This window comes from Pleurodeles waltl, chromosome 5, assembly GCF_031143425.1.
Source record: "Pleurodeles waltl isolate 20211129_DDA chromosome 5, aPleWal1.hap1.20221129, whole genome shotgun sequence".
NCBI lineage: Eukaryota > Metazoa > Chordata > Amphibia > Caudata > Salamandridae > Pleurodeles > Pleurodeles waltl.
Window position 1 is genome coordinate 1,696,630,298 of NC_090444.1, and position 24,673 is coordinate 1,696,654,970.

The 24,673-nt window shown below is 44.2% G+C and overlaps 1 protein-coding gene across 6 annotated transcripts in view; it reads right to left on the minus strand.

Moving 5' to 3' along the window:
• Window positions 1-24,673, minus strand: part of ITSN2 (intersectin 2) — a 1,003,157-nt gene that overhangs the window by 507,690 nt on the left and 470,794 nt on the right. For 5 of the 6 annotated variants that reach the window (XM_069236034.1, XM_069236035.1, XM_069236036.1 and 2 more), the window contains one exon: window positions 24,162-24,301. In XM_069236034.1, coding sequence (XP_069092135.1) covers window positions 24,162-24,301 — 140 coding nt within the window. Of the gene's footprint in view, window positions 1-10,815; window positions 10,897-24,161; window positions 24,302-24,673 lie in introns of all 6 variants that reach the window. The other variant, XM_069236039.1, reaches the window with a different exon arrangement.

Sequence of the window (24,673 nt, forward strand, 5' to 3'; positions counted from 1 at the left end):
CCCTAAGGAGTGTAATCCCCTTGTATAGGTGATGTAAGGGATTGTGGAGGGGAGGGAGGTGAAGGAGGAGGTAGAGAAAGACGAGGAAGAGGAGGTGGGGGAGAAGGCTTGAGTGGAGGGCTAGTAACCTTGTCCTTTGTTTTCCTTTTTGGAAGGGACAGTGGCATCCAAAGCCTGTTCTCCTTTTAGGGAATCCAGGGAAGGTAGGAATGGCAATGATCTGAGTTGTACCCTCATGGATCTGGGAGCTTACACTGTTGAATGTCCATTTTCTCCAGTATCGTCTTAACCGGAGATGGACTGGCAGAAGACTGGGCCGATTCTCTGGTTTTCGAGGGTTTTGGCTCCGAAGGCCTAGGCGCTGAAGTTTTCAATTTCAAAAGCTCGGTCGGCATCAAAGTTGAGTCTGGCTAATGTTGGCTCGGTAATGAGGTCCGGATCAATACCGAAACGATCTCTCAGTCTGACGCTATAGAGGTCAAAGTCGATGATGTGGCTTTGGTCTTGGTGGCCATTTTCGGCTCTGAGCCGGAAGACGGGCAGCCACAGCAGTTTTTCAGTACCAACCACAGCCGAATGGCACTGGTGGACCGGCGACCTCAAGGACGAACTGAAAAGTCTTTTTTGAAGACTTTTGTGGGACAGGAGGGGCCACAGTACTGATGAGCTGAGAGGAGATGACCGTGTGGCTTTCAATATCGAATTAGACATCCAACTCAAACTTGTCCAGTATGGAAAGGGTTTCGACCTCCTGCGTGGGTTCTTCTTGAACATGTTGCTCTCCAAAGATGTCTGGGCTACCCAGCCAATGAGCTTGTTGATCCCGAAGGCTCTTTTTGGAGCGGAAAGACTTGCAGGCAACGCAGTCGTCCTCATGATGGTTTTGAGAGAGACAGAAGCTGCACATGAGAAGTTGGTTGTTGTGCGGGAACTTGGTGTGGCACCGAGGACAGAAGCGGAATGGAGTCAGTTTCATCAGGGAAACATTCCAGTTGGTGCCGGAGCCACATGGAAGGTAGGCCCGAGACAGGTGCCCCATAGGGCGATTGGTCAGCCAAAGCTTGAACGGACAGAGCGGCGAGAGCACTAAGATGTGAGAAGCGTGAACAATAACAATACCGTCGGAATGAAAGAGAAAAGAATGGAAATAAACCAAACCAAACCAAAGAATCAATAGACAGAGCTGAGGCACACACGTCAGAAGGAGTTGACGCCCATGCGCAATATCACCGAGAGAAGGAGTCACTTGATCCCCGTGACTTAAAACACTTCTATGAAGAAAAAAAAACTTGCATCACTCAACACAGGATGGCAGGGGTACGCAGACCACGTGTATCTACATGCCACCGAACATTTATTTTTTAAATATGCACGATACTGAATTTAGGAATAGTGGTTATTTGTACAACTCTGAATTTGGCGTTACTCATACTATCATGTAATTCTTGCAAGAAAGGCACGAAAACGCAACATGGATCATATTTTGTCAAGAAAAATTATCCTTCTCGGGAATGAGAGTAGCTGCGGAATATGGACCAGGGCTCAGCCACCATGCAGGGAAACCTACCAAAATGAGATATACCAGAAATCATAACCGAGGAAGTCCAGGTTGGTGTGGCTTGCATGCAATACCACTAAGTTTTCTTACCAACAATGTCCTGCTAACTTTAAACTCTGCCTAAAATCCCACATTTTCCATCGATTTTTTACAGGGTAAGTTTAGGAATCTAAGGTTTCCACACTTGTCCTGATGACGTGACAGAAGAGTCACTTACCTTCCGTAACACCTTAGCTGGTACAGAACATATCTAGTTGCAGTTTCCTTACTGTTGAATTCTCCCCAGGTATCAGGCTGGATCCAGAAGATTTTCGTGAGAAGTACCTCTGCGTGCCGTTACGTGGCATGGATTGGCACTGTGTCCGCCGTTGGCATCGTCCAATGGTAGATATGATGCTGCAGGCCCTTTATAGAAACCACCCAGGCACGTTGACATCAGTTTCTTTTCACGACTTTCCAGGCCAGAAGCGCAGAGCCATGAAGAGCACTGATTACTTGTGCATCAAAACTAATGCCCTGAAAGGGGAGTCCCTGCTCCTAGAAATCAGTTTGCAGAGCAGGCAGGATGAGTGGGTTGGTAAGCATTCTGCAGCTAGATATAGCCTCTAACAGATAAGGCGTTACCTAAGGTAAGTAACTTTTCCATGTGATAGAGGTTTCTAGCTGCATGTCCCATACCTTTGAATAGATACCCAAGCAATACAATCTCCGGAGGTGGGTCTGTGAAGCAAGTTCAGACAAGAAAGTCCTGCAGGACCGAATGGGCAAAGTGCCCATCCCTAAGGACCTGACTGTCCAGGAAGTAGTGTTTGGTGTGCAGAGATGCCCAGTTTGCTGTCTGACAGAAGACAGGGACTGGAACTCCATGTGCTAAAGTAGTGGCTGCAGCTTAAGCTTGGGTAGAATGAGCACCCAAAGCCTCAGGGGGTTGCTTTTTGGACAGGTCGTAGCTGATCTTGATGCAGATTACGACCCAGCTGGAGATGGTGTCCTTCTGCACTGTCTTACCTTCCTTTGCACCCACATACCCTACAAAGACGTGGTCACCCACACAGAACTCTAGAGTATGATCAAGGTAGAACTTCAACGTTCTTTTTGGGTCCAGGCAGTGGAGTCTCTCCACTTCCTTAGAAGTATGTGGGGGCACGTAAAAAGTAGGAAAGCTGATGGACTGGCCTACAAGAAAGGGTGTGACCACTTTTGGCAGAAAAGAGGTCATAGTGCGAAGCACCACTTTGTCAGGATAGACGGAAAGATAGGGCAGTTTAAATGACAATGCCTGCAGCTCATTCACCCTGGAGGCAGATGTGATAGCCATAAGGAAGGCAGTTCTCAACGTGAAACGCCTGAGTGGACCACTATGGAGAGGCTTGAAAGGAGCACACATTAGAAAGGTCATAACCAAATTCAGATGCCATTGGGGATAATGAATGGGTTTGGAGGAAAAAGATGTGTAAGACCTTTGAGGAATGTATGTGTCATAGGGGACTTAAAGAAAGAAGGTTGCTCTGGCAACCTCAAAAAAGCATAAATAGCAGATTAATATTTCTTATGAGTGCCCAGAGGAGAGTACTGCTGGGCATGGGAAAGGATAAACACAGGACCGCGGAGAAAGGAGCAGAAAAGGGGTCAACAGACTTCACTGTATACAAATTTCACAAATGTCTTCCAACGACAGACACACTGTTTTGGTGGAAGGATGCCGGGTTGCCAAGATGCCATTACAGACTTCAAGAGGAAGGTGAAAGGCTGTCAACTGCCACCGCTCAATCTCCATGCAAGAAGGCAGAGACTGGAAAGGTTTGGGTGCACAACCCTCCCCTGCTTCTGCGACAGAAGGCCCTCTTGAAACCGCACTTTGATCGGAGGATTGATGGACCTGCTCAGCAGCTCGGGATACCATACTCTCTGTGCCCAGTCTAGAGCCTCAAGGATTACTTAGGCCTGGTTGTTCCTGATCTTGAGAACTCTGGTCAGGAGTGGTATGGGAGGAAAGGCATACAGGAGGCCTGAACTCAACTCGAGACGAAAAGAGTATATGAGCGAGAGCTGCCTTGAAAGCTCCTGCACACAAAATTGCTGACATTGCACACTGTTGGCAGAGGTTTACAGATCTAACTAAGGCTCTCCCAACTACTGAAAGAGACGTTGTACCACCTCTGGATGGAGACGCCATTCGTGATGTGCTAGGCATTGTCGGCTGAGTTTGCCTGCTCTGGCGTTCAAAAAGCACACCAGCTGTTGAACCACCAGTGATATGCCCTGGTGTTCCAGCCACGTCCAGAGGCACAGAGCCTCTTAACAAAGGGTCGACCAACCCACCCCGCCCAGCTTGTTGCAGTACCACATGGCTGCGGTGGTAGTCAGAGAAGGAAGGTTTTAGAGGCTGCTGCGGGAGGGTGTGGACTGACTAGACTGCTGGCCACCTGATTCACTAAGTCGGTGGGTCCAGCATCCTTGGCCACGCAGAGGTTGGGCAGCATGCAAGGCACAGTGGCTGAACGGGAATGGGCATAGATGGAGATCACTTCCATTGCCACGAAAGGGGCGAAAGGCAAACTGTGGGGGACACAGGACCACCATGAGATCCAAAAACCTGGGTGTAGCCTGAGAATCCTTGCTCAGGCTCCCGGAAACTCAGGGAGGCGTGGAGTTGGCCCAGGTGCAGAATGAAGCGTAGAGCATTGACGCTCCCTTGTCTCATCGGCCAACAAATGAGGAGAAGTCATTAAGTGCTTTGACTTCTTAGATTTTTTCTTAGGCCTTGACTTACCAAATTCTCTGGAGGACCTGGAGTGGGACAACAATGACTTTAAATAATCCCGGGACTTTCCTTTTAATTGGAATTGTGACTTGCATGGAGTCGAGTGCTGGTCTGCCATCAGCTTCAGGGACCGTTCCCTCAAAGCCTTGGGATGCACGGTCCAGCCCTCAGAGCACGGTTTCGGGTCGTAGTCACGCTCCAGACACCAAAGGCACATGAGGTGTGGACACATCACGAACATCACCTGATGAAAGGACCCACAGGGCTTGAATCCCATCTTCCCAGAAGACATCCTTTGTTGCAACAGGAGTAAATTAAAAAAACACTCAACAAAAAGCCAGTCAAAACTGACTGAGGGGTAAGCTCTCTTCAGAACAGCGTGTAGCTGGGGGGGAAAGAAAAGAACTGACGTCAGAGTGCCTGGATGGTGCCTATATAGGGCCTGGGAAGTCATATCCGACGTGGATGATGTCAACGATGGACACAGAGCTGGTCAACACCACCTAACAGCATGAAGGGGTATTGCTCACGAAAATCTTCCGGATTCAGACTAATGTCTGGGGAGAACTCAAAGGTAAGGAATCTACAGCTAGAAGTCTCTATCAGATTTCTGTGATTGTGCCTAGTGCCCATGACAGAAGACGACCCCAAAATGCAACATGAAGACATCAATCTGTGTCACCACCAATCTCCACCCTGGTGTCTAGTGGGTAAGCCTCCAAATCCTCTCCGAGACTGCTGTGTACCTTTTGGGATGGGCTAAAGTATACAAATAAGTGATGATGGAATGCCTGAATTAATCTCAGCCACTGGTAATTACTCAGGCTACATCCCAATCCATCGTTATTTTGCACACCATGTCACCTCAGGTTGGAGTCAGATTTCGAAATCAGTCTTGACTCTGCTCCAAACCGAACAGTCCAGCCCCAACCGCCAAGCCAGGTGCTCCCTGAACCAAAACACAAGCAACCCAGCACCGGTTTCCCCCTAGGTATAGGATCATCAGCCGGGTATAGCTTGGTTCCAGTGACACAGTGTGCACAGGACCCATGTCTGGGCATACCTAGTCTCCCCACACTTACGGCTACATACTAAAGTATACAAAAAGTGATGGATGGAATGCTTGAAATAATCTCTGCCACTGGTAATTACAGTGGCTGCATTCCAATCTGTCGTTATTTTGCACACCATGTCACCTCAGTTTAGACCCCGCTATATGCAAACCATTCTTTACCCACCCTGCTCCAATCGGAACAGTCCGACTCAAACCGCCGAACCAGGTCCTCCCTAAACTGGCACGCAAGCAACTCAGGACGGGTTTCACCCTAGTTAAGGTCTCATTAGCTGAGTACAAATTGGTTCCAATGACACACTGTACACAGGACCCACATCTGGGCATAGCCGCCCCACCTAGGATGACAGACTATGGGATTGGGGTACAGCCCGATGCCTGAGTGGGTTGCTCCATGTCTTCTCCATATCTGCCCCCAGGGACAGAAAGACTGCTGTTCCCTGGGGGGGTTCATTGGCACATGCACATAAGGATCGCTACCCACACACAAACTTTACTGGTGTCTAGTGGGGTGGATCCCAGATTAGGGATATGCCTCCGAGGATGACCCCCTAGCAGGGATCAACTAGGCAGAGACAGCCTCTCCCCCAGAGATCGATGCTCAGGGGCAGAGTTATGCTTTCTGGCGTAGATCAAAGTGAAAGTACACCACTGTTGTGACGTCAGCATGCTCTGCATCAAATCAAACAAAAGAAGTACCTCAACACTCTTCCCTCATGCTCCGACTTTCTTCATTTTTTTTTTTTTTTTAAAGAACCTTTATGTAAGGGCCCCACATTTGCTATGTTTCATTAGGCCAGTCATGGCTATTTGGGGTCCTTGACGAGAGAACACCACTTGAACACTTTTGCCATCCACTTTACCCCAATACAGGGCAATGTAGATTTCACTCCAGGGAGTACACCAGGGGCCCTCGTTCAAAGATATGAGAGTGGTTGCAGAATGGTATGAGATTTGTTACTGGGGAACACCATTAACGATTTGGCCAATTTAAATGGGAATACAATTAACAGGAACTTGACCATGTGAGTTACTTCCAGCTATGCCATTGGGTCTTACACCCCATAAACAAATCAGCAGTCATTAGGGCTCTTACAAGATAGGAGAAGCTATTAAAGATGTATGCTGGACCCAAGGGGCTCATTTTTAACATCTACCCAGCCCTAAAGGAAGTGGGTACAGATATGAAATGAACATATGTGGAAAGGTAGTCACGACTGCTGAGAAACATCAACTCTATACTACTGTGGCAGGAGCTCTGGAATAACATCCCCTCAGTTTGTAGAAGAGTCCAAAACAGGTAAACTATGCATAAACACATGACGCTCTGCCATGTCGCCCCTGCTAAGTGGAAACAGATGTAAGAGACAACAGAGGGCCTCCGATGCAGGGACTGTGACTAGGAGGGGGAATGTGACTTGATTTTTCGCAAGAGAGCCATAGCCACTTTAGTGTGGTCGTGAGATACATGTTGAGGCCGGACCCCGAATCTATTGTCCTTTGAGACTGCAGTAATGACAAAAGCCGATTGGAAAATAATCACAAACATACTTCTAGCTGCAAAGCAACTAGTGGCACTGAGTTGGAAATCCCCACGGTGTGCAGGAAAACCCTGGGCGTTACTAGCTATGGAGAAACTGTCCAGGGAACTCAGTGGCCTTCATCATATGTTTGACAGTCAATGGTATGCTCCGTTGGAATACCTTACAGGCAAGGGGCTGGAATATGGCTGCCTCAGATCGCTGAGATCCCTCCGCCTGACCATTACTGGAAAGACTCATGTTAGATTCGATACTCAGGCCTATTCCAAATGTAAGGTGGCGTGAACTACCACCACAATCAGTCAGGTGACCATTTCAAGATTGGGGGTTTGGGAGGGACATTCTTATTGGGCGCGGGAGGAGTGAACAACTATGTTGTATGTCCTGTATGCTATGGAAAAATTAATAACATTTTGTTGGCAAAAAATACCTTTTTCCTTAAATATCTTAGGTGAGCCATTGAAATCCTCCACAACAAGTCTTCCATCGGATTAAAAGAGTTAAACAATAAGGGTAATGAAATGACTGGAGCACAGAAAACATGCAAGATAATTTTGGATTCTATTTTTTAATTACATTTTGTCAATGTGCACAGCCCCAGAAGGCTTCATGACAGCATGAATAGCGTATTGAAAGAGCTGTTTTCGTTTATTTATTTAATTTTACTAAGCCAGGCAGGCAAACAAATTAAACCCATCTATAATTATATATGTAATATAGTAACAAAGGAGCAGGCAGCCTTACATTATGATTCAACAATAGGTTCACAGGTAATACAATGTAGCTTTGCTTAAAAATATGTTGCAGTAATAAGGAAGGCACCCTTTCTCTAACTGTAAAGAAAATGTGATTTTGGAGTACTAAACATAAAATTATAACAGATGCATCAGTAAGTCAGAAGGAAATTCTTGGAGATCTCCAAGCTCCATTCTTAAAAGCAGAGGCGCCCTATTTTATTTTAATAGAGAAGCCTGTGCTTGAGGGAAATGCATACCAAGAAACCTAGCAACCTCTTCATTAAATCTTCAAGCTTTCCAAGGGTGTAGCAACAATAATGCCCAGGATGCAGAAAAGTCATCGTAGGGGCAAATATCCCCAACTGAGGCTGCATCTCTAGCACTGCTGAAACAAGATCTGCTAAAAGACACAAACCTGTGACACCTAAAATGGCATCATCATAGTCTGCTGTTCTGAACCAATGATGCCTCAAACTGAATTCTAAATCCTTTTGTCTCTTTATTCCAGAATTAGCTCAAAATCTGGGTCTGGACAGATAATCCTTTTTTTTTCCCCGACGATAACCATTGTCCTTTCCTTCGTCTCACTGAAAACCTTCAAAAGAAATCCTTTGAGTGAAGAGAACAAGTCATTCGTCATTTACAAGTGTCCCTTTTGTGGGTAGTCGCACTGCCCATCAATTTATTTTCCACAGATCAGGAAACAAATCACTCTCATGACAAAACAAGCTTAAAAATTCTGCCTCAACCCAAACAGTGGACATGGAAGTCTACTTGGGATAAATCTTCTTGCTGCAGCTATCAAATCACACAAATGAAAATAAAAACAAAACTAAAAGCCAACAGACATTTGAATTTACATGACTGCTGAAACCAACTTTACCACGTATAGGAAAAAAAAAAAACACAAGTCAGGTATACGTGGCACACTGGTATGGAGTCATATTCAGGCAATAGATCTATCATGTCTGGTACATAGGTACATCCCCTCTTCCACAATGACAGCCTGAAATAATGTTAACAGATTCTCTTTCAAAGAAAAGGAATTTGCTAATTCAATCCATTAGACATTTGACTACAACTAGGTAAGGGTTCCTTCCCAAGCAAAGTGCAGAGACACACAAGTTGTGCTGGACAAGAACAAGCTCTACTGTGCAATTTTGAAGTCTTGCTTTAGAGGTATTTTAGAAAATTGCTCATGTATTCACTAGAGAGTTATAGGGTGCTTCGGGTCCACATTTTGCTCACGACTTCAGGCTTTCCTGTCTTTCTCATTTCCCTGTTCCTGATTGATTTTCTCTTTGTATTTGTTACTTCTAAAGCGCCTTCAGACCAGAGGTATCGAAGCACTAGGTGCAGATCGAGAGCAGACCATCCAGAGACTACAGTGTAAATAGCCAGGTTTTCAGGTGCTTTCTAAATAATGAAAAGGTTAATTCCTCTAATCTGAACAGGTAAATCATTCTCCTTAATTTCCCCGCTGCCACCGAGAAGGCCCGATCACTCCATTTAGCTTTTTTACAATGAGGTATCAGAGCCAGCTTAAGGTCAGCAGTCCTTAAAGGGTGGCTTGGAGAGTACCACTTAAGGACCTCTTGCAAGTATCCTGACCCCTTAGAGTGTGGTGCTTTAAAGGTCAGGCACAAAGCTGTAAAGCTGATAGGCTTCCTAACCGGAAGGCAATGTAGCTTCTTTAGACCCTCCTTAGCCAAAACTTTGGCAGACTAAGCACCAGATGGGAAGCTGCATTCTGAATCAGCTGAAGTTTATCCAAGGTTGGTTGATCTTAATTTAAGCACAATCCACTGCTGTAGTCCAGTTTGATGTGATGAGTGCCAAGACCAGTGTCACCCCGAGATCTGTTGATATAAGAGGAAGAACGTTTCTTAGGATCTTAACCAGCGAGAAGCATCCGCTCGTAATTTTGTTTACATGCATGTCAAAAGTCATGTAGGAATCAACCATGACACCCAATTCTTTTGCTGCAGAAATGGGACTAGGCATGGTCCCACAGAACTATGGCCACCAGTGACTGCTCCAAATTGAAATATTAGCCCCAAATACCATAATCTCAGTTTTATCTCCATTCATTTTTAGCCAATTCTGATCCATCCATTGGCTAACTTCTCTCATGCAGGCCTGAAATCTGTCTGCCACTCATTCCCAGCCATCTCTGATGGAGACAACAATTTGGATGTGGTCCTCATATGAAGACACCTGAAATCCAAAGGAACTGACGAGTTTTGCCAGGGGGTCTACATATAGATTACAAATCTCTGTGTCTCACCTGTACAATGAGCGTTTCGGTCTCATTCTGTTATACTTGGATGAGTTGTAGCCTTTCAATACTGACATCAGGACTTTGCATTGCAGTGCATATTTTCTCTTTCTCTCTATTTCTCTCTTTACTTTCCATGCTCTCATTTCCCCTAATCTCTCTATCTAAACAGTTCTTCTTTCCCTCCAGCCCACAGCAACACATGTCCTCTCCAGCACCCAGACGCCGCTGTACAGGAGGGTGGCCATCTTTGAAATGATTTTCATTAAAGCACAAGAAAATTCACTCCAAGATGGCTGTCATGCATGGCAAAACCAAAAATATATAGGCAAAGATAACGTGTCTGTGCCCAGATGTGACGGATGATACCTACCTGCTTTGCAAATGCTTCTTAATAATTCGAATATTTGTAGTTAACAAGGCATTGAGAACTAAAAACCTGTAATCAAAATGACAGACATTTATCATCTAGCTACTCAAATTGTTTGATAGGTATGCCATTTCCAGGCTCTCTAGGCATACCATTTCCTTATCCACGCACTATGCAAGAATGAAAGAAAGATAACAGTAGGTAGGCATACAGGCAGGAAACCTCAGAAGGTAAAAGAAAGACAAAGGACAGAGTGAATTGCATAACAATGGACATATTTGTATTTCTACATCTTTTACCTTGTGCAAACATTAAGCTGAAGGGGTCTCAAAAACATTGTGTGTACCAACATACACAAAACCATTCACACAAAGGTGATTTTGGGCATAAGCATTTCAGTAGCATGCAAAAGATAGTTTAGTTGCAGGAAATCAACAAAACATAAAAAGACGAGAAGGAAATGAAAGTTGAAAAAGGCAAAGTATAGGCGTCAACCTTAAGTAAGAGGAAGAGGTTGTTGAGACAGCTTAGCAGAGATAAAAGGCACTGAAGGACAGATTCATCCATAGTCTCACACTGCAAGATAAGGCAGATAAAGAGCCAAATTAAATGTGGCACAGTAGTTGGTACATTGCCAGGAAGTTTACAACAGTTATCAAACATGCTGAGTTTCACTGAATACAATGATCAATCATGCAATAATTATATGGTTACTGTTAGCCAGCACATACTATACATTATGTAAGGCGGGTGGGTATTTTGCTTTCACCTTTACAACTACAGCAACAAAACCTTCAAAAAAAATCTATGGGAATAAGTAAAGAGTTTTACAAAAATATGTTATAAATACAAAAAAAAGAGTCACTAAAATAACATTGTTAAATGTCCAGGGTGAGCCAACAAGGTCGTCCCTCTTTTTTTGCAGATGCTTGCCATCTACCAACATCACACCAAGACTAAACCGGACATTTTTATGAGAGGCTTGCACTGCCAGAGCATCACTTTTTTTGACGCTCTAGCAGCACCAGCCTCTCAACCATATCTATTAGGCCATGCAAAGCCATGGATATGGAGTAAGACAAAGCAGCACAAGTCACTGAGTTGCCTTACTCTGTGCCAGGGAGGTGTTCCAGGGACGTTGCAGTGGGTTTTTCCATGCAACACACATGGATATTGATGCAGCCTCAGATTTGGTTAATCAAGTAAACCTAGGGCAGCACAAAAAACCTTACACCTCTCCAGAGCAGGCATAACGAGGAGAAATATTTTCATTTCTCTTTGTGTTTTCCTTTTTTTGTGCATTCTGCAGCACACATAGAAAGAGGAAAAAAGCCTTTCTGGGCTGTTTTTTGCGCAGGAGGTATCCCTTCCTGTACAAAAACAATCCTACATGGTGCAAGGGTGTCTGCTTTGGCGCTAGTCAGCCAATTCTGCACCAGGGCAGGGAGAAAGGACAAAAATGCACCATATTTCATAAATATGGTGCATTCCTGCCCTTTTCACATGGGAGTAGGGCAGCGCTGCAAGAAGACTTGCGGCGCTGCCCTATGCCAATTTCCCATAAATATGGGCCCACATTTCTCAGCACCCTCTTCATAGTGCACCACTATCACAGAGCAAAGGTGGCCAGGATGCGTGGGGCCGTATTACCCATATAGCACACTTTCCTTGTTTGTGCCATGCATGGCGAACCTTTCAAAAGGTGCGCCCCACACAAACAAGGAAAGTGCGAAGTATTACAGTGAAAGCACTGACCCCAGGGCAGCTGGGAACTCGTGTTGCCCTCTGGGCAGCGCATTTGACAGAAATACGGAGCAGCTGTTTAAAAGCTGCTCTGTGTTTCTCTGTGCAGGTGGCATCCCGCCTGCACTTTTAAGGGGGATCAGAGATCCTCTTGCAGGCGGGTGGAGGGAATGACTGCACTCGCCTGCAAGGGGATATCTGAGTGGTCCATGCCTCCCCCCACCTTCCCCAGAGGGCTGCCTTTAAAAGGCGCACTGAAAGTGTGCCACTTTTTTGTGGTGCACTTTCAGTGAGGCTCCTAAAGGTATGTTTGCATCCGCGCCTACGTCGGTAATACGGCACGACTGCAGAGTCAAAGTGATTCCCTCATTTGATTGGGGCCGCGCCCTCATGCAAATGAGGGAACGCCCTGCAATTAGAGCGCTATTGTGTATGTGATTGAAAATGAAGAGAGATCTACAGAAATGAAGATGTCTCCCGCTCCATATCTTGGGGAGAGATCCCTTTTCAAAATGATGGTTTTGCCCCACTGTCTTTATGTCTTCTTGAGCTTTCTTCAACCAGTTTCCAGGCAATGGCTCCAATCCCTCACCGTACTTTCCTTTCAGCAGGTGGTCACTTTTGTGTGGCTTTTATCAACAGCTGTCAATCCCCTTATGGCAGTAGGATGTGTACAGCTAATTTGTATTGTTATTACTTAGCCTCACAGTTGGTGGTGATTAACAACTCGTTTCATGGGGGTGGGATGAGCCAACCTACTGTGAGAAATTGACCTTGCTTGGCCTTGACATGTTCTTTGCCCTGGTCTATGGGGCCCCAATTAATTGCTCCCTTCCAGAGGTCACATTGGCAGTGCTGCTATGTTGTAATGCGGATCTTCGATTTTTGGGGTAGGATCGTGGAGTTGACCAACCTCTGGCAGGTTACATGGTTGAACCAGACTGCAGGTCTGGAGGGCTTTGTGAAATGGGTTAAGAAAGGCATTACTTACCTGGGGGATGTCTTGCCAGATACTCATATCCTGGTGTTTCGGGACCTGGAAGAGCAATAAGAACTACCATACCCCATGCCACAAGCATCTGCAGTTGCACCATGCACTGTCGGCTAACGCTCCCCTCCACTCCAAAGTCCGGGAATTCGTTTCTCTTAGGGCTGAAATGTTGGTGGGAAAAATACATGAGGGAGCTATTTCACAGCTGTACCGCTCCATATTCATCAATGCCCCAGACCATTTCCCTAGGCTGAGGCAGAGTTGGGGAGGTTTGTGTGGGGAAGAACAAGGAAGCCAATTAGTGCAAGGCTAGCTTGGCTCCCTGGGAGCTGGCTATCTCCACGCGCATTCGTCTGGTTCTGCTTAATTATCTACATATTACTTAAATAACCCCCAACCCCTACTGCTTCTCTGAGCTGGTAGGATGCACAAAGGCTGACTGCTTTTGATGTTCTGGGTCAGATGCAGATCTTTTCCGCTTGGCCTGCTCCTACCTAAGAATGGTGTCATATTGGGAGAGAATAGCGAAGGAGCTCTCATTAGTCTTGGGCCAGTCCTTGGACTGTGCTACTGGAAGTACTTTACTGGGGAAGTTGGAGAAAGTGGGCTGGCAAAGAATAGAGTGCATCTTTACTGGGATCACTACATTGGTTACGAAACAGGATTTTGCCCGCAAATGGAGGTCTCCAGGTTCCCCCACTATAGCGGAGTGGCAAAATGGGGTGGACTGGTGAGCTCAACAGAATGCTGACCCTATATCTATGAGGTCGGGGCTGTCCCCAGAAACACAGGAAGATATGGGGCAAATGGTGGAACTATCATGGACTATCACTGAAACTCAATTAAGCTTTATACCGTGCAGTGTGTTGTGCTAGAGTGGGAGATTGTCATGGTTGTGTTTAGCTGCCAGTGTATGCGAAAAGCAATAAAGGTTGATTATTAAAAGATCAAGAATCTGCAGTTTCATGTCCGAAATAATGTTGTTTCAAATGCAACCAGAAATAGCACCACTGATGAGACCTATACATATAGGGATGAGGAACCCAGACAGAGGAGAAATGTGGAAACCTGGGAGTTGAAGCAGGTCGGGAAATAACCACAATGACCAAAAGAATGGCTAAGAAATTCAGAGGAGGCCCTGTTTTACCTGGAGGAGTTGAGTCAACTCAGACCATCAGAAAGGCTCTCAATTGCTGTTGACGCTTAGGGTTGTGAACTACATCCACAGATGTCAAGATCACAGCTATGCCAGGGTCAGACCACCCAACATGCTGGCCATGTGAATTTGGACCGAAGACTTGAAGACGTTTGGTCAATAGCTGGCAGAAGACCTGGTTTTGGAGGAACCACTCCAAAAATACTGATGATGGAGAAGACTGGAAAGGTAAAAAGAACATAGATGAATGATATTATTCTAGCACAACATGCTCAAGGGTGACACACCTACCACTTATCTCAATTGAGATATGTTGAAGCATTGTCCATTGAAGGGCGACACAAAGCCGGGTCAACCTGCCAGAACAAAAGGTTGAGTTGATTTGAATGGATTTTTCTTTGAAATCTCATCTGGCAAGGAAATGGGCGCTTAAGTCAATTTACTCAACTCCCTCCAACTCTCCCCAAACCAAAGACAAGGCACAGGCCAGATGCTTAATAAAAAAAGCCTTTCATGCCACGGTTATCAGCCAGACCAGGCATGGTGATGTTGCTTGTCAGGTCATCCCAATAATCAGTACTCACACACCTCTAACTGTAAAAGCATGATGTCAAACATGCAAGTTCTATAGACCTCAGGTGTTCAGGGTGTACTTTTATGGGAATAGTTCCCAAATGATTTGCCTGCCCCAATTTTCTTCTCTTGAGAGGTGAAAGAGGCACACATTTGTTGAGGAAAGGGTCCATGGGAAAGCTGGCCCAGATGAATGAATTCCTCATGTCCTTGGGTTGGGAGAACATCCCTTACCTTGCATCAAAAAGCTTTACAGAGACTGGAGGAGAGAGTTCACTTTCACAAAAACTTCAATCAGTCAATCCTTTATTTGGCTCAAAAACGGCCAGAAAAGATGCATAAAATCCGTTACATATAATAACATACAGAATGCAGTTAAATTAGCAGCTTGATGAGTTCAAAGATGCATAAAGTGCATTCCACTTCACAGCACTGAGGTTAAGTACGATCTGAGTCACCTTCTATTGCAGGTTCCTTCATTGAGTGATGAAAAAACTAGCAACAGAAGTACACATTATATTTGAGTTCTTGTAAAAAGGAAGAAGCAATTCTGTGATAGCCACAAAGTTACTAATACGCGAGCAATACTGAGTTGAAACCTTGATAATAAAAATCTATGGTATACATTGGTTACACAGCTTAGGTATTGTTTAATCATATTTGTAGTTGTAATTGGGATGCAGGCACTAACAGTTGATTTATTTGACTCTGTCAAAGTACTTCCCTCATCACATATTTGTAATAGTTGTTTCAACATTTCCTTGGAACAGAGATTGCCTGAGTTTGGTGAAAAAAAGCCATGCAATAATCTTATCTTATCAAAACCTTCTTTTACATATCTGAACCAAGGGATTATGATCATTATGGCCCAATGAAAGGCTAACTAAAATCATCTTGTGACTGAGTGATGTTTCTTGATTGCTCCAGACAACTAACCTTAGAGAAAGGGGGAAAGGCGTAATCAGTCATCCAAATAAGTGACACCCCACTCAGAATGACGAGTAAAGGTACTTGTGGCTTTAGCACACACAACAGCCTTTCTCCAGCAGTTGTACTCCATTCTCATCACTGTACGCCTAAACTCCAGCACTATAACTTGCAATAGAGAAGTATTATTTTATACATTATCATCTCTTTAATATGTTTTAAGTCCAACACGTGGAAATCTTAAAACGGCTTCAATTGATCTGTCAAAGTGGCAGGCTCTAGCTCTGTGCAAATCCCATTTGAGTGCTAAATCAAAAAGAACCCTCCGATATTTAAAAGATTTTACTTGGTTAACTGAGCTACAGTGTACACTCTGGGACTTGGTGTTAGTCGAATGAGGGCCACATACCATCACAAAAGACTTGGTCACATTAGTCTGCAAATCTAGGTTTTCAATGAAGTATGCAAATGAATCTAGAAGAACTTTCGAGTCCATTGGTTGTGCGTGCCATCAATACTGCATTGTTGGTATCGGGGAGTACAGTCGACAAATGTGAACCTATGTGGGGCATGTCCTGGCCTCTGGACATTAAAAAGCTTTTGGACAAGGACACACCTCTGCCATACTCCCCTGCCAATCTTAAATGAGTTAGTGTGTTCACCCCCTGCACAATAGCGAAAACAGTTTTATCAGTGTGTAACTGCACAAAAGAATATACAATTGGTGGATCTACACCCATAGCCAGCATGTTTGCCAATGTTTAGAGCTATTCACATAGTTGAATGTACTTGTCAGATCCATAAATGTTTAAGTACAGTGAGCCAGCTTTGGCAACAGTGACTTTGGAAACAATCAAGTACAATTTAAACACTGCTCAATGGTGCCAAGACCTCAACAAAAAAATACTTGAACCTCAGATAGCAGATAATTTTCTTGGCCCCAGATATTTAGGTTTACCAGTAAAAAGCTATCTGCCACTTTCACAATGAATTCTAAAACGAAATTATCCGGTAACAGGCAAAGTTTGTTTTTCCCCCTTTCTTATACATAAAGACCATTATTGTGACCAGATTGTGGCTTTTAATTTACTACAGCAGCCCTTAGAACATTTGAGACTATAAGGGCACACAGATCTGCAGTGTTTTTGCAGGATATCCATTGGCACTCCATCAGGCACATCTGCCTCCCAAGTTGGGCTTCTCAGGATAACTGTTTTTATCTCCTTTACATCAAATTCAGCTGAAACATCGGGCCTAGCCATAGGGGGTATCTGATGAATTGGAAGGAAAGTGGGTCAATAATTAGAGTAGATGTACCTGGCTAAAGCATTGTTCCAACTTAGCTGCTGGAATGACTGGGATTTAACAGTAGTTAAACTGGGAGGTGAACCTTCCCTAAAAAACAGAATACTTTCTTCCAAAATTAGCTACTGTCATGTTTCTCACTTTTGTTGAGAAAAAAGTTTGGGACTAAATGACAGTACAATGGAGTTGTATTCACTGACAGTGTGGAAGCACCGAAAAGGTAGAAAAGGTTGTGAATGGAGGAATGTAAATCCTCTGAAATTTGAATGAAATTGATAGTGGGAGAAGCACCTATACTGGTAAACGTTGGTTCTTTGGTAGTAGATGGTTTACAGAGATCTGGCACAAAGAAGAGATTACACTTCATTAAAGTGCCATTTAGAGAATCCCCTACCATACCATGTTGGAAGTGAGTTTATTCGGATTAAAAAGTACTGACAATCCTGCATATATGGGTCGATGTGCGCTCATATAGCCGGGCATTAAAGTCACCTATCCACAGTAAAAAGCAGCCATGCTTAAACCTCTTGTCCATCTTCACCAAGCACCAGTATTGTTTTATAATGTCACAGTTCTGTCGATTAAAGCTATGATTACTAAGCTTAACCAACAAAAACTTGTCAAATCCAATACCACTCATACAAATTAGTTGGTAGTGAGGAGAGTAAAGTATGTGTCTAAAAAACAATCCAGCCAGTTTAACTAACATGAGAAAAGCCAGGCCACCATTGATTGTACCCAAACAGGAGGCCATATCTTGAGTACTAAGGGTAAAAGAACATATATAAAAAACAGGTCAAGAGACCAGCGTAGGAAAGTGCCCCTTTTGGCATGGTTACCCCCCCACACACACTGTGTGCTTGGTATTGATGCTAACGTGACTGAGTGTGTGCTGGGAGCCTGCTAACCAGGCCCCAGCACCAGTGTTCTTTCCCTAAACTGTACCATTGTTTCCACTATTGGCACACCCCTGGCACACAGCTAAGTCCCTTGTAAAACATACCAGTGGTACCAAGGGTTCTGTGACCAGGGAAGGTCCCTAAGTGCTGCATCATGTACTGTGCCACCCTAAGGGACGCCTCGTCAAACACATGCACACTGCCATAGCAGATTGTGTGTGTTGGTGGGGAGAAAAAGGCAAAATTGACATGGCACCCCTTCTAGGGTGCCAAGCTCACAACCCACTGCCTGTGGCATAGGTAAATCACCCCTCTAGCAGGCCTTACAGCCCTGAGGCAGGGTGCACTATACCACAGGCGAGGGCATAGCTGAATGTGGTGCTGGAGACTGCAATGGTTCCTCATGGCACGACATTCCAATATATTTTGTGGGAGCTATCAGCTACCATCAAGGCCCTCTTCTATAGTCTAAAAAGGAGTCCTGTGGAAGAGATGCAATTAGTTATGCTGGGGAATTAACAATATATTGGTCTTGACACATTATCAAAGTAATGGGTATCATTCCTCACCCCCTCCAAAATTCATGTCCTCATCATTTGCTGCAATCAGCTTCACATACAATTCTACCCATTCAAGTAAGTCCGCTGCCACTTCTAATCTGTGAGTAGCATTTGCATTCTATGTCCCTTAGCAACCATTCCACTAGACTGCTGCACCAGCCATCAAACTGTGGCAGAGTCTAGGAGCCAGTGAATGATGATACACCTTTTGGCTAGTAGTGGGAGGGCCACAATTGTTCCCTTTTTCGTAGGGACTGCTATACGAGCAGACAATGTTGGGGAGGCATAATAACTGCTCTCATGACCAGAGGCATGGCATCACCCTTTTCCAAAAGCAAACCACTGTTCTGCATTTTGATACCACGTGAATTACATCTGTGTTTGGGGCAGAGCATATGGGGTACTTTCCAGTGTGGTTCGAATATATTCCAGCAAGGCTTCTTTCTGTAAGATATGTCACATGCAGGAATTTCTATTGAGTGCACCTAAATCTGGTGTTACTAGTTACTTTCTTATCATTTAGTTGTGCTCTTCACCAAACTGTCTCACGCACTGGTGCTCAGAGGTTGTCCTCCTATTTGTCACTGATTACGTCGAAGCCTTCCAGACACTGCAGTTGTCTGGTTTGCTAAAGGCATCTTGGCGCCCTTCAGAAAGCTTCCCTGGGAATGCCTTCTGCCCTGTGTTTAACATGGGCTTTGTGGTTTGCAGCCCTCATTTCCTGGCTGCTTTCTATGTGCTTGCTTAATTTGTAATAGGCTTTTGAGAATGAGATTGTCACTGTTCAGAGTGAGTTTGTCCCTCCCCAAGGAGCAAAGCCGTTTCTCATCAATGCCCCTTGTAATCTTCCATAAGTGTTCTTTTCTGTAAACAGTCCCGTCAATCTTGTTCTTATAATTTTCTGTGCATTCAAAAACAGAGAACAGATGACTGGCTTTGTCTTCCGAGGGAGCTCGGTATTTACTTTTCTTTCTCGGTCTTCAAAGAGAGAGGATTTATGTGACAATCTTGCTGGCTACTGGGGGTAAAAAAGATTTTTTTTTTTTCTAGCACACAACAGTATTTAAATGAACTGTGCAGGTATTTTTAGAAAATAGCACAATTATTAACGCACAAATGAAGCACATTTTTTGTTAATTCTGAAGTACTTTAATATGATCAAAACAAATCAATACATCAGGTGAAGCCATTTCCACACATTATCATTTGTGCGCTGTATAGCTTTATTAGTAAAACTGTATGTCTGTGCAAATGCAAGGGTCATTTAAATTGAAAATGGGTTGTTTGTAATGGCAGTGTGCTACCACACCATGAAAATTCCACTCTACGCCACTCCACTCTAATTTACTCTGCACCACTCCATGCCCTGCATTCTACTCTGCACCACTCCACTGTAAGCCACCTTACTCTACACCACTCTACTTTATGCCAATGCAGCCTTTGCCACTCTACTCTACACCACTGCACTCTTTGCCACTGCACTCTACACCACTCCAGTCTAGGACACTCTAATTTACTCTGCACATCTCCACTCCATGCCACTGAACTACTTTGTAACACTCAACTCTACGTCCCTGCACTCTACGCCAATTCACAGTGCGCCACTCTCATCTACTTTTCACTACTGCAATCTATACCACTACTCTCTACACTACCTTACCCCCATTCCAATCTACTCCACTGCACTGTACCCTGACCTCTCTATTCTATGCCACATCACTCTATTCTGAAACAATCTACCCTATGCCCCTGGACTCTACGCCACTCCACTCCAGTCTGCACCACTTCCCTCTATGCCACTGCACGCTATGCCACTCTACTCTAAAAACACTACATTCTACGCTGCACCACTGTACTCTAGACTACCGCTATTTACGCCAGTCTACAGCCTACAGCCTACAACATTCTGCTCTGCAACACTGCACTCTCCACTACTGAATTCTACGCCATTCTACTCTGCACTCTACGCCAATGCACTCTACTCCACTTTACTCTGCCTCATAGCACTCTACGCCACATCACTCTGCATCATCCACTCTATGCCATTCCACACCACTGTATGCCACTGTACTCTGCCACTCTACTCTACACCACTGCACTCAATGACTTTCAACTCTGCACCACTGCACTTTACTATGCACCACTTTAATCTACGCCACTGCATTCTACGTCACTGCATTGTATGACAGTGAATTCTATGACGCTGCACTCTACGTCACTAAACCCTGCAACACTCTATGCAAATGCACTTTACACTTGTCCACTCTATGCCACTCCACTCTACTCCATTTTGCAGCACTCTACGCCACTGCACTCTACTCGGCACACACTGCATTCAATGCCACTCAACTCTACACCAATGCACTCTACAACACTACATGCTACTTCACAGAACTCAATGCCACTCTACTCTGCACTACCATATTCTATGCCAGTGCACTCTATGCCACTCCACTCTACATCACTCCACTCTACGCCACTATATTCTACTCTGCACCAATCTATGCCACTCTACTCTGCACCACTCTACACTAATGCACTCGGTGCCAACCTATTCTACGTCACTCCACTGTACACCACTGCGCTGCACTCTACGCCACTGCACTCTTCTATGCAACACTCTAATCTATGCCACAGCATTCTATGACATTGCATTGTAATCTGCTGAATTCTATGCTGCTGCACTGTACACCACTATACAACACTCTACACCAATGCACTCTACCCTATGCCACTCTACGCGACTCCACAGTATGTCACTCCAATACACAACACTCTATGTCAATCCACAACACTCTACTCCATTCAGTCTCTGACACTCAATCCCACTCTCCTCTACGCCACTAACTTTTAAACATACTGAACAGCAGCCACACTGGAGTACAACATGACTAAAACAGATTGGCAAAGCCAATAGCTCCTGCATAGGCGAGGCCTGTTGGCTTTGCCAATGCCTGTTTTTAATGCACTTGCTGAATGGTCACTGCACAGAACTGTACAGAGCAATGAAATGGCCCTGCCGCCCTTCAGAAACCCATAAAATTAGATAAGAATATTAGCTTCTGAAGGTCTCCCTGGGAAGTCATCCCAGCGGCCTCCCACATCAGCTGGGCTTAATTAAAGAAGGAACTCCCATAGATGGACTTCACAACAAACGGATGACCAATTAAATGTTAGAAAAATGTCCTCACTGTACATATCTCACATCTTATTACAAGCACCCATCTTCTACATCATCATCATAGTGTTCACACTTGTTTCAAAATTGAGGCAGACCTCAGGTCTCAGCCTCCTCTGAGACTGGGGTCAGATGGATCACCATTATAACCATCCCGTGCTAAATCTGGAACATCGGAGCGACTTAATGAGAAGTCCGCTGGCTCTACGGCTGCAGAGATAATATGGATAAGATAGACTGTGAGTACCTGCCATCAAAGAACGCTCCTGAGTAGCCTGCTTGTCCAGTCATTGGACAGGAGCTGCAGATGAGCAAAGACAATAATATTCCTAATGGGAAACCAACACTACTCCCTTTTCATAGGGAAGCTTTAGTGCTGCCAATTTTATTCTTAGTCTCGCCTTAGCGCACATCAAGGCTGTGAATAGCGTTTTGAACACTTGCTAAAGTACGAGGGATATCAAGCATGTGAGACATAACCATCTAGGGAATCTTTAGTAATGCCACTAGGCACACATTGACAGAGGCAGCCTAGTTCAAACACGATACATAATCGGATCTCTTCTATCACTCTGTCAATATTCAGTTGCATATCATCCTGTTCTATATGTGTCACTTTAATCCACAAACATTCCAGGTTTTCAGGTTGCCAGAGCATTCCCAAATCAGTTAAGGCATCTTTCCCTTTACCCTCCAGTGTGCCAAAGGGGAACAGGCAACAATTGGCCCACTTTGTCGTAGTCCCAACACCTTGTGGAACCCTCCAAAAGACAAAGGAAGCACGGGACCACTCTCTTAGACTGTGATACATTACCAAGCATGTTGCTCGCTTAAAGAGAGACAACTTGTGTTTGTCTCTCCACCCCTGAGCCCCAATTCAGCATCTCAGCACAAGGGACACAGAGCAATGGCTCGACCGGCAGAGAAAAGAGGCGAGGACCCTGTCTGGTTCCTCGTTCTAATTCACAACCACCAGAACTGACACCGTAAGTTTTAACTCTACCTCAAGCATGTGAATACAATACCCCTATTCATTTCAAGTGATTAGGACTAAGGAAATACCCACGCAGTGCTTCAAATATGAATATCCAGCCTACTGTGTAGACTGAATACTCAATATCAATGGAGGCCAACACATACTTATTGGTGCCCGTTTTTTAATAGCATCTAACATGAGCTAGACTCCATGGGTTTGCTACTGTTGTTCTGCCTAGAACAAAAACCGGCTGGTCTTATTGACCCAACTTGGGGATACCTTACTGAAACTAAGGCACAATCACAATGGTCGTCTCCAGTATCTGGAAGACTTCCACGCTCCAATGGCTCTTTCAAACCTCCAGAATCCAATCCAACAGTACTTTTGGGGGCATGTTTATACCCTTCAGCTGGAAGGCTACCAGACTCCAGTATCTTTCTTCCCAGCGTTTTTTAGCACAGCCCTTAGTTTATCACCAGTTAATGTTACATCCAGATCATCCCTTTCTGCAGGTGTGAGCCTAGGCAGCCTGGCTCTCTCAATGTGATCTTGAACAGGGTCATTATCTATTGTTGCCCGCTGAGTGTACAATTCCTGGAGGAAACAGTATTCACAGAGTTTATGTCTTTCTGGCTAATGCAGTGTGTACACCTCGCTATAGGGTCTCTAGGGTGTTCTCTAAGCATAAGATAGATCAGCATCCCCCCACAAGCATAATTTCTATTTTAAAATATTTTGCTATTAGGAGTACAAAAGTAATGATGAAAGCATAACAAGTGTCTTATTTCCCTAATAGAATCCACAGGTTCCTTAAGGTCAATAAAATCTACGTAACATCTGTAATTGAGCAATTACTATACCTGAAAGAAAGAACAGGGTACAGTATACCAGCAAGAAGTACATTATATCAATTTTAGTAACTCAGGAAAAATGCAATTAACATTAAATCTGAGTTACTGTTTTTATGGCAAAAACGGTAACAACCTGGTAAGAAAGCATGCAAAACTTAATACAAGTCTCAAATAATATTATTCTAGCTGCTATTGAAATTCAGCAAAAACATAGTATCTTTCTCGGAGAGATCATATGGTTCGGCTTCATTATTTTTTTATATGAATATATGGTAAGGGTTTGACATGTCATGACATTCATTCCCCTGCAGTAATTGCTGTGGCACGCAGCCCCTATCTTTTGAGTTTACAACATGAGTAAGATGTACTACATAGGACATCAGAGGACCAAGCATATTTCAATGCTGAGAATTCACAATTCAGAGGGAAAAAACTGAAAGCGAAGTTCAAATTAGTCAAGTAGCTAAGCCCTAGCTGCTTGTCATCTTCAAGTAACAATTAATTAAAACACTAATTAAAACAATAAAGAACAAGGAACCACACTTTTGCTACTTGGCAAAACTGTCAAGGGTACATTTTACGACCTAATTCTTATTCTGTGGATTGTTGCTTAGGAGAGACCATACTTTTAGAACTAGCATTATCTAGCCAAAATACTGGAGGAGCAGCAGCACAGCCCTACCTTGAGTTGGTTGTTGAAAGTATCCATCTCTGCAAGTTTGGCCGAAGTTTCCTTCTCAAGGGAGTCCAGCTGATCTTTTAGTCTTTGGCATAGTCCAGCTTTCTCAGATGTCTTTTTGTAAAACAAATCAAGCCCTGTCTCTGGGAAAGCAAAACATTAAATTAGTTCACCTTCAAGTTCATTTGTACATATTTATCTGGTCTCCTCGCACATACCCTGCAAACTAAATTAAAGGAGTAGGAATATAACTCTAATATAACAGTAAAACAGTCGCACATTTCACTATCAATCAGGAGCATAATCAACTATTCCTTTAGTATTCTTTGCCACACAGGTTCAGTTGTTTCTTTATGTAATGTGCAAATGAACTTTATGCCACATGTAAGTAATAATGTAAATGGGTTTGAAATAAATATGTGAGCCTAACTTCTGAAGAAATCGAAGATGCACACCTATAGATTTTTCAATATGTTTACCTTACATAAATCTCATTCTCTATGGTTAGTATTGTG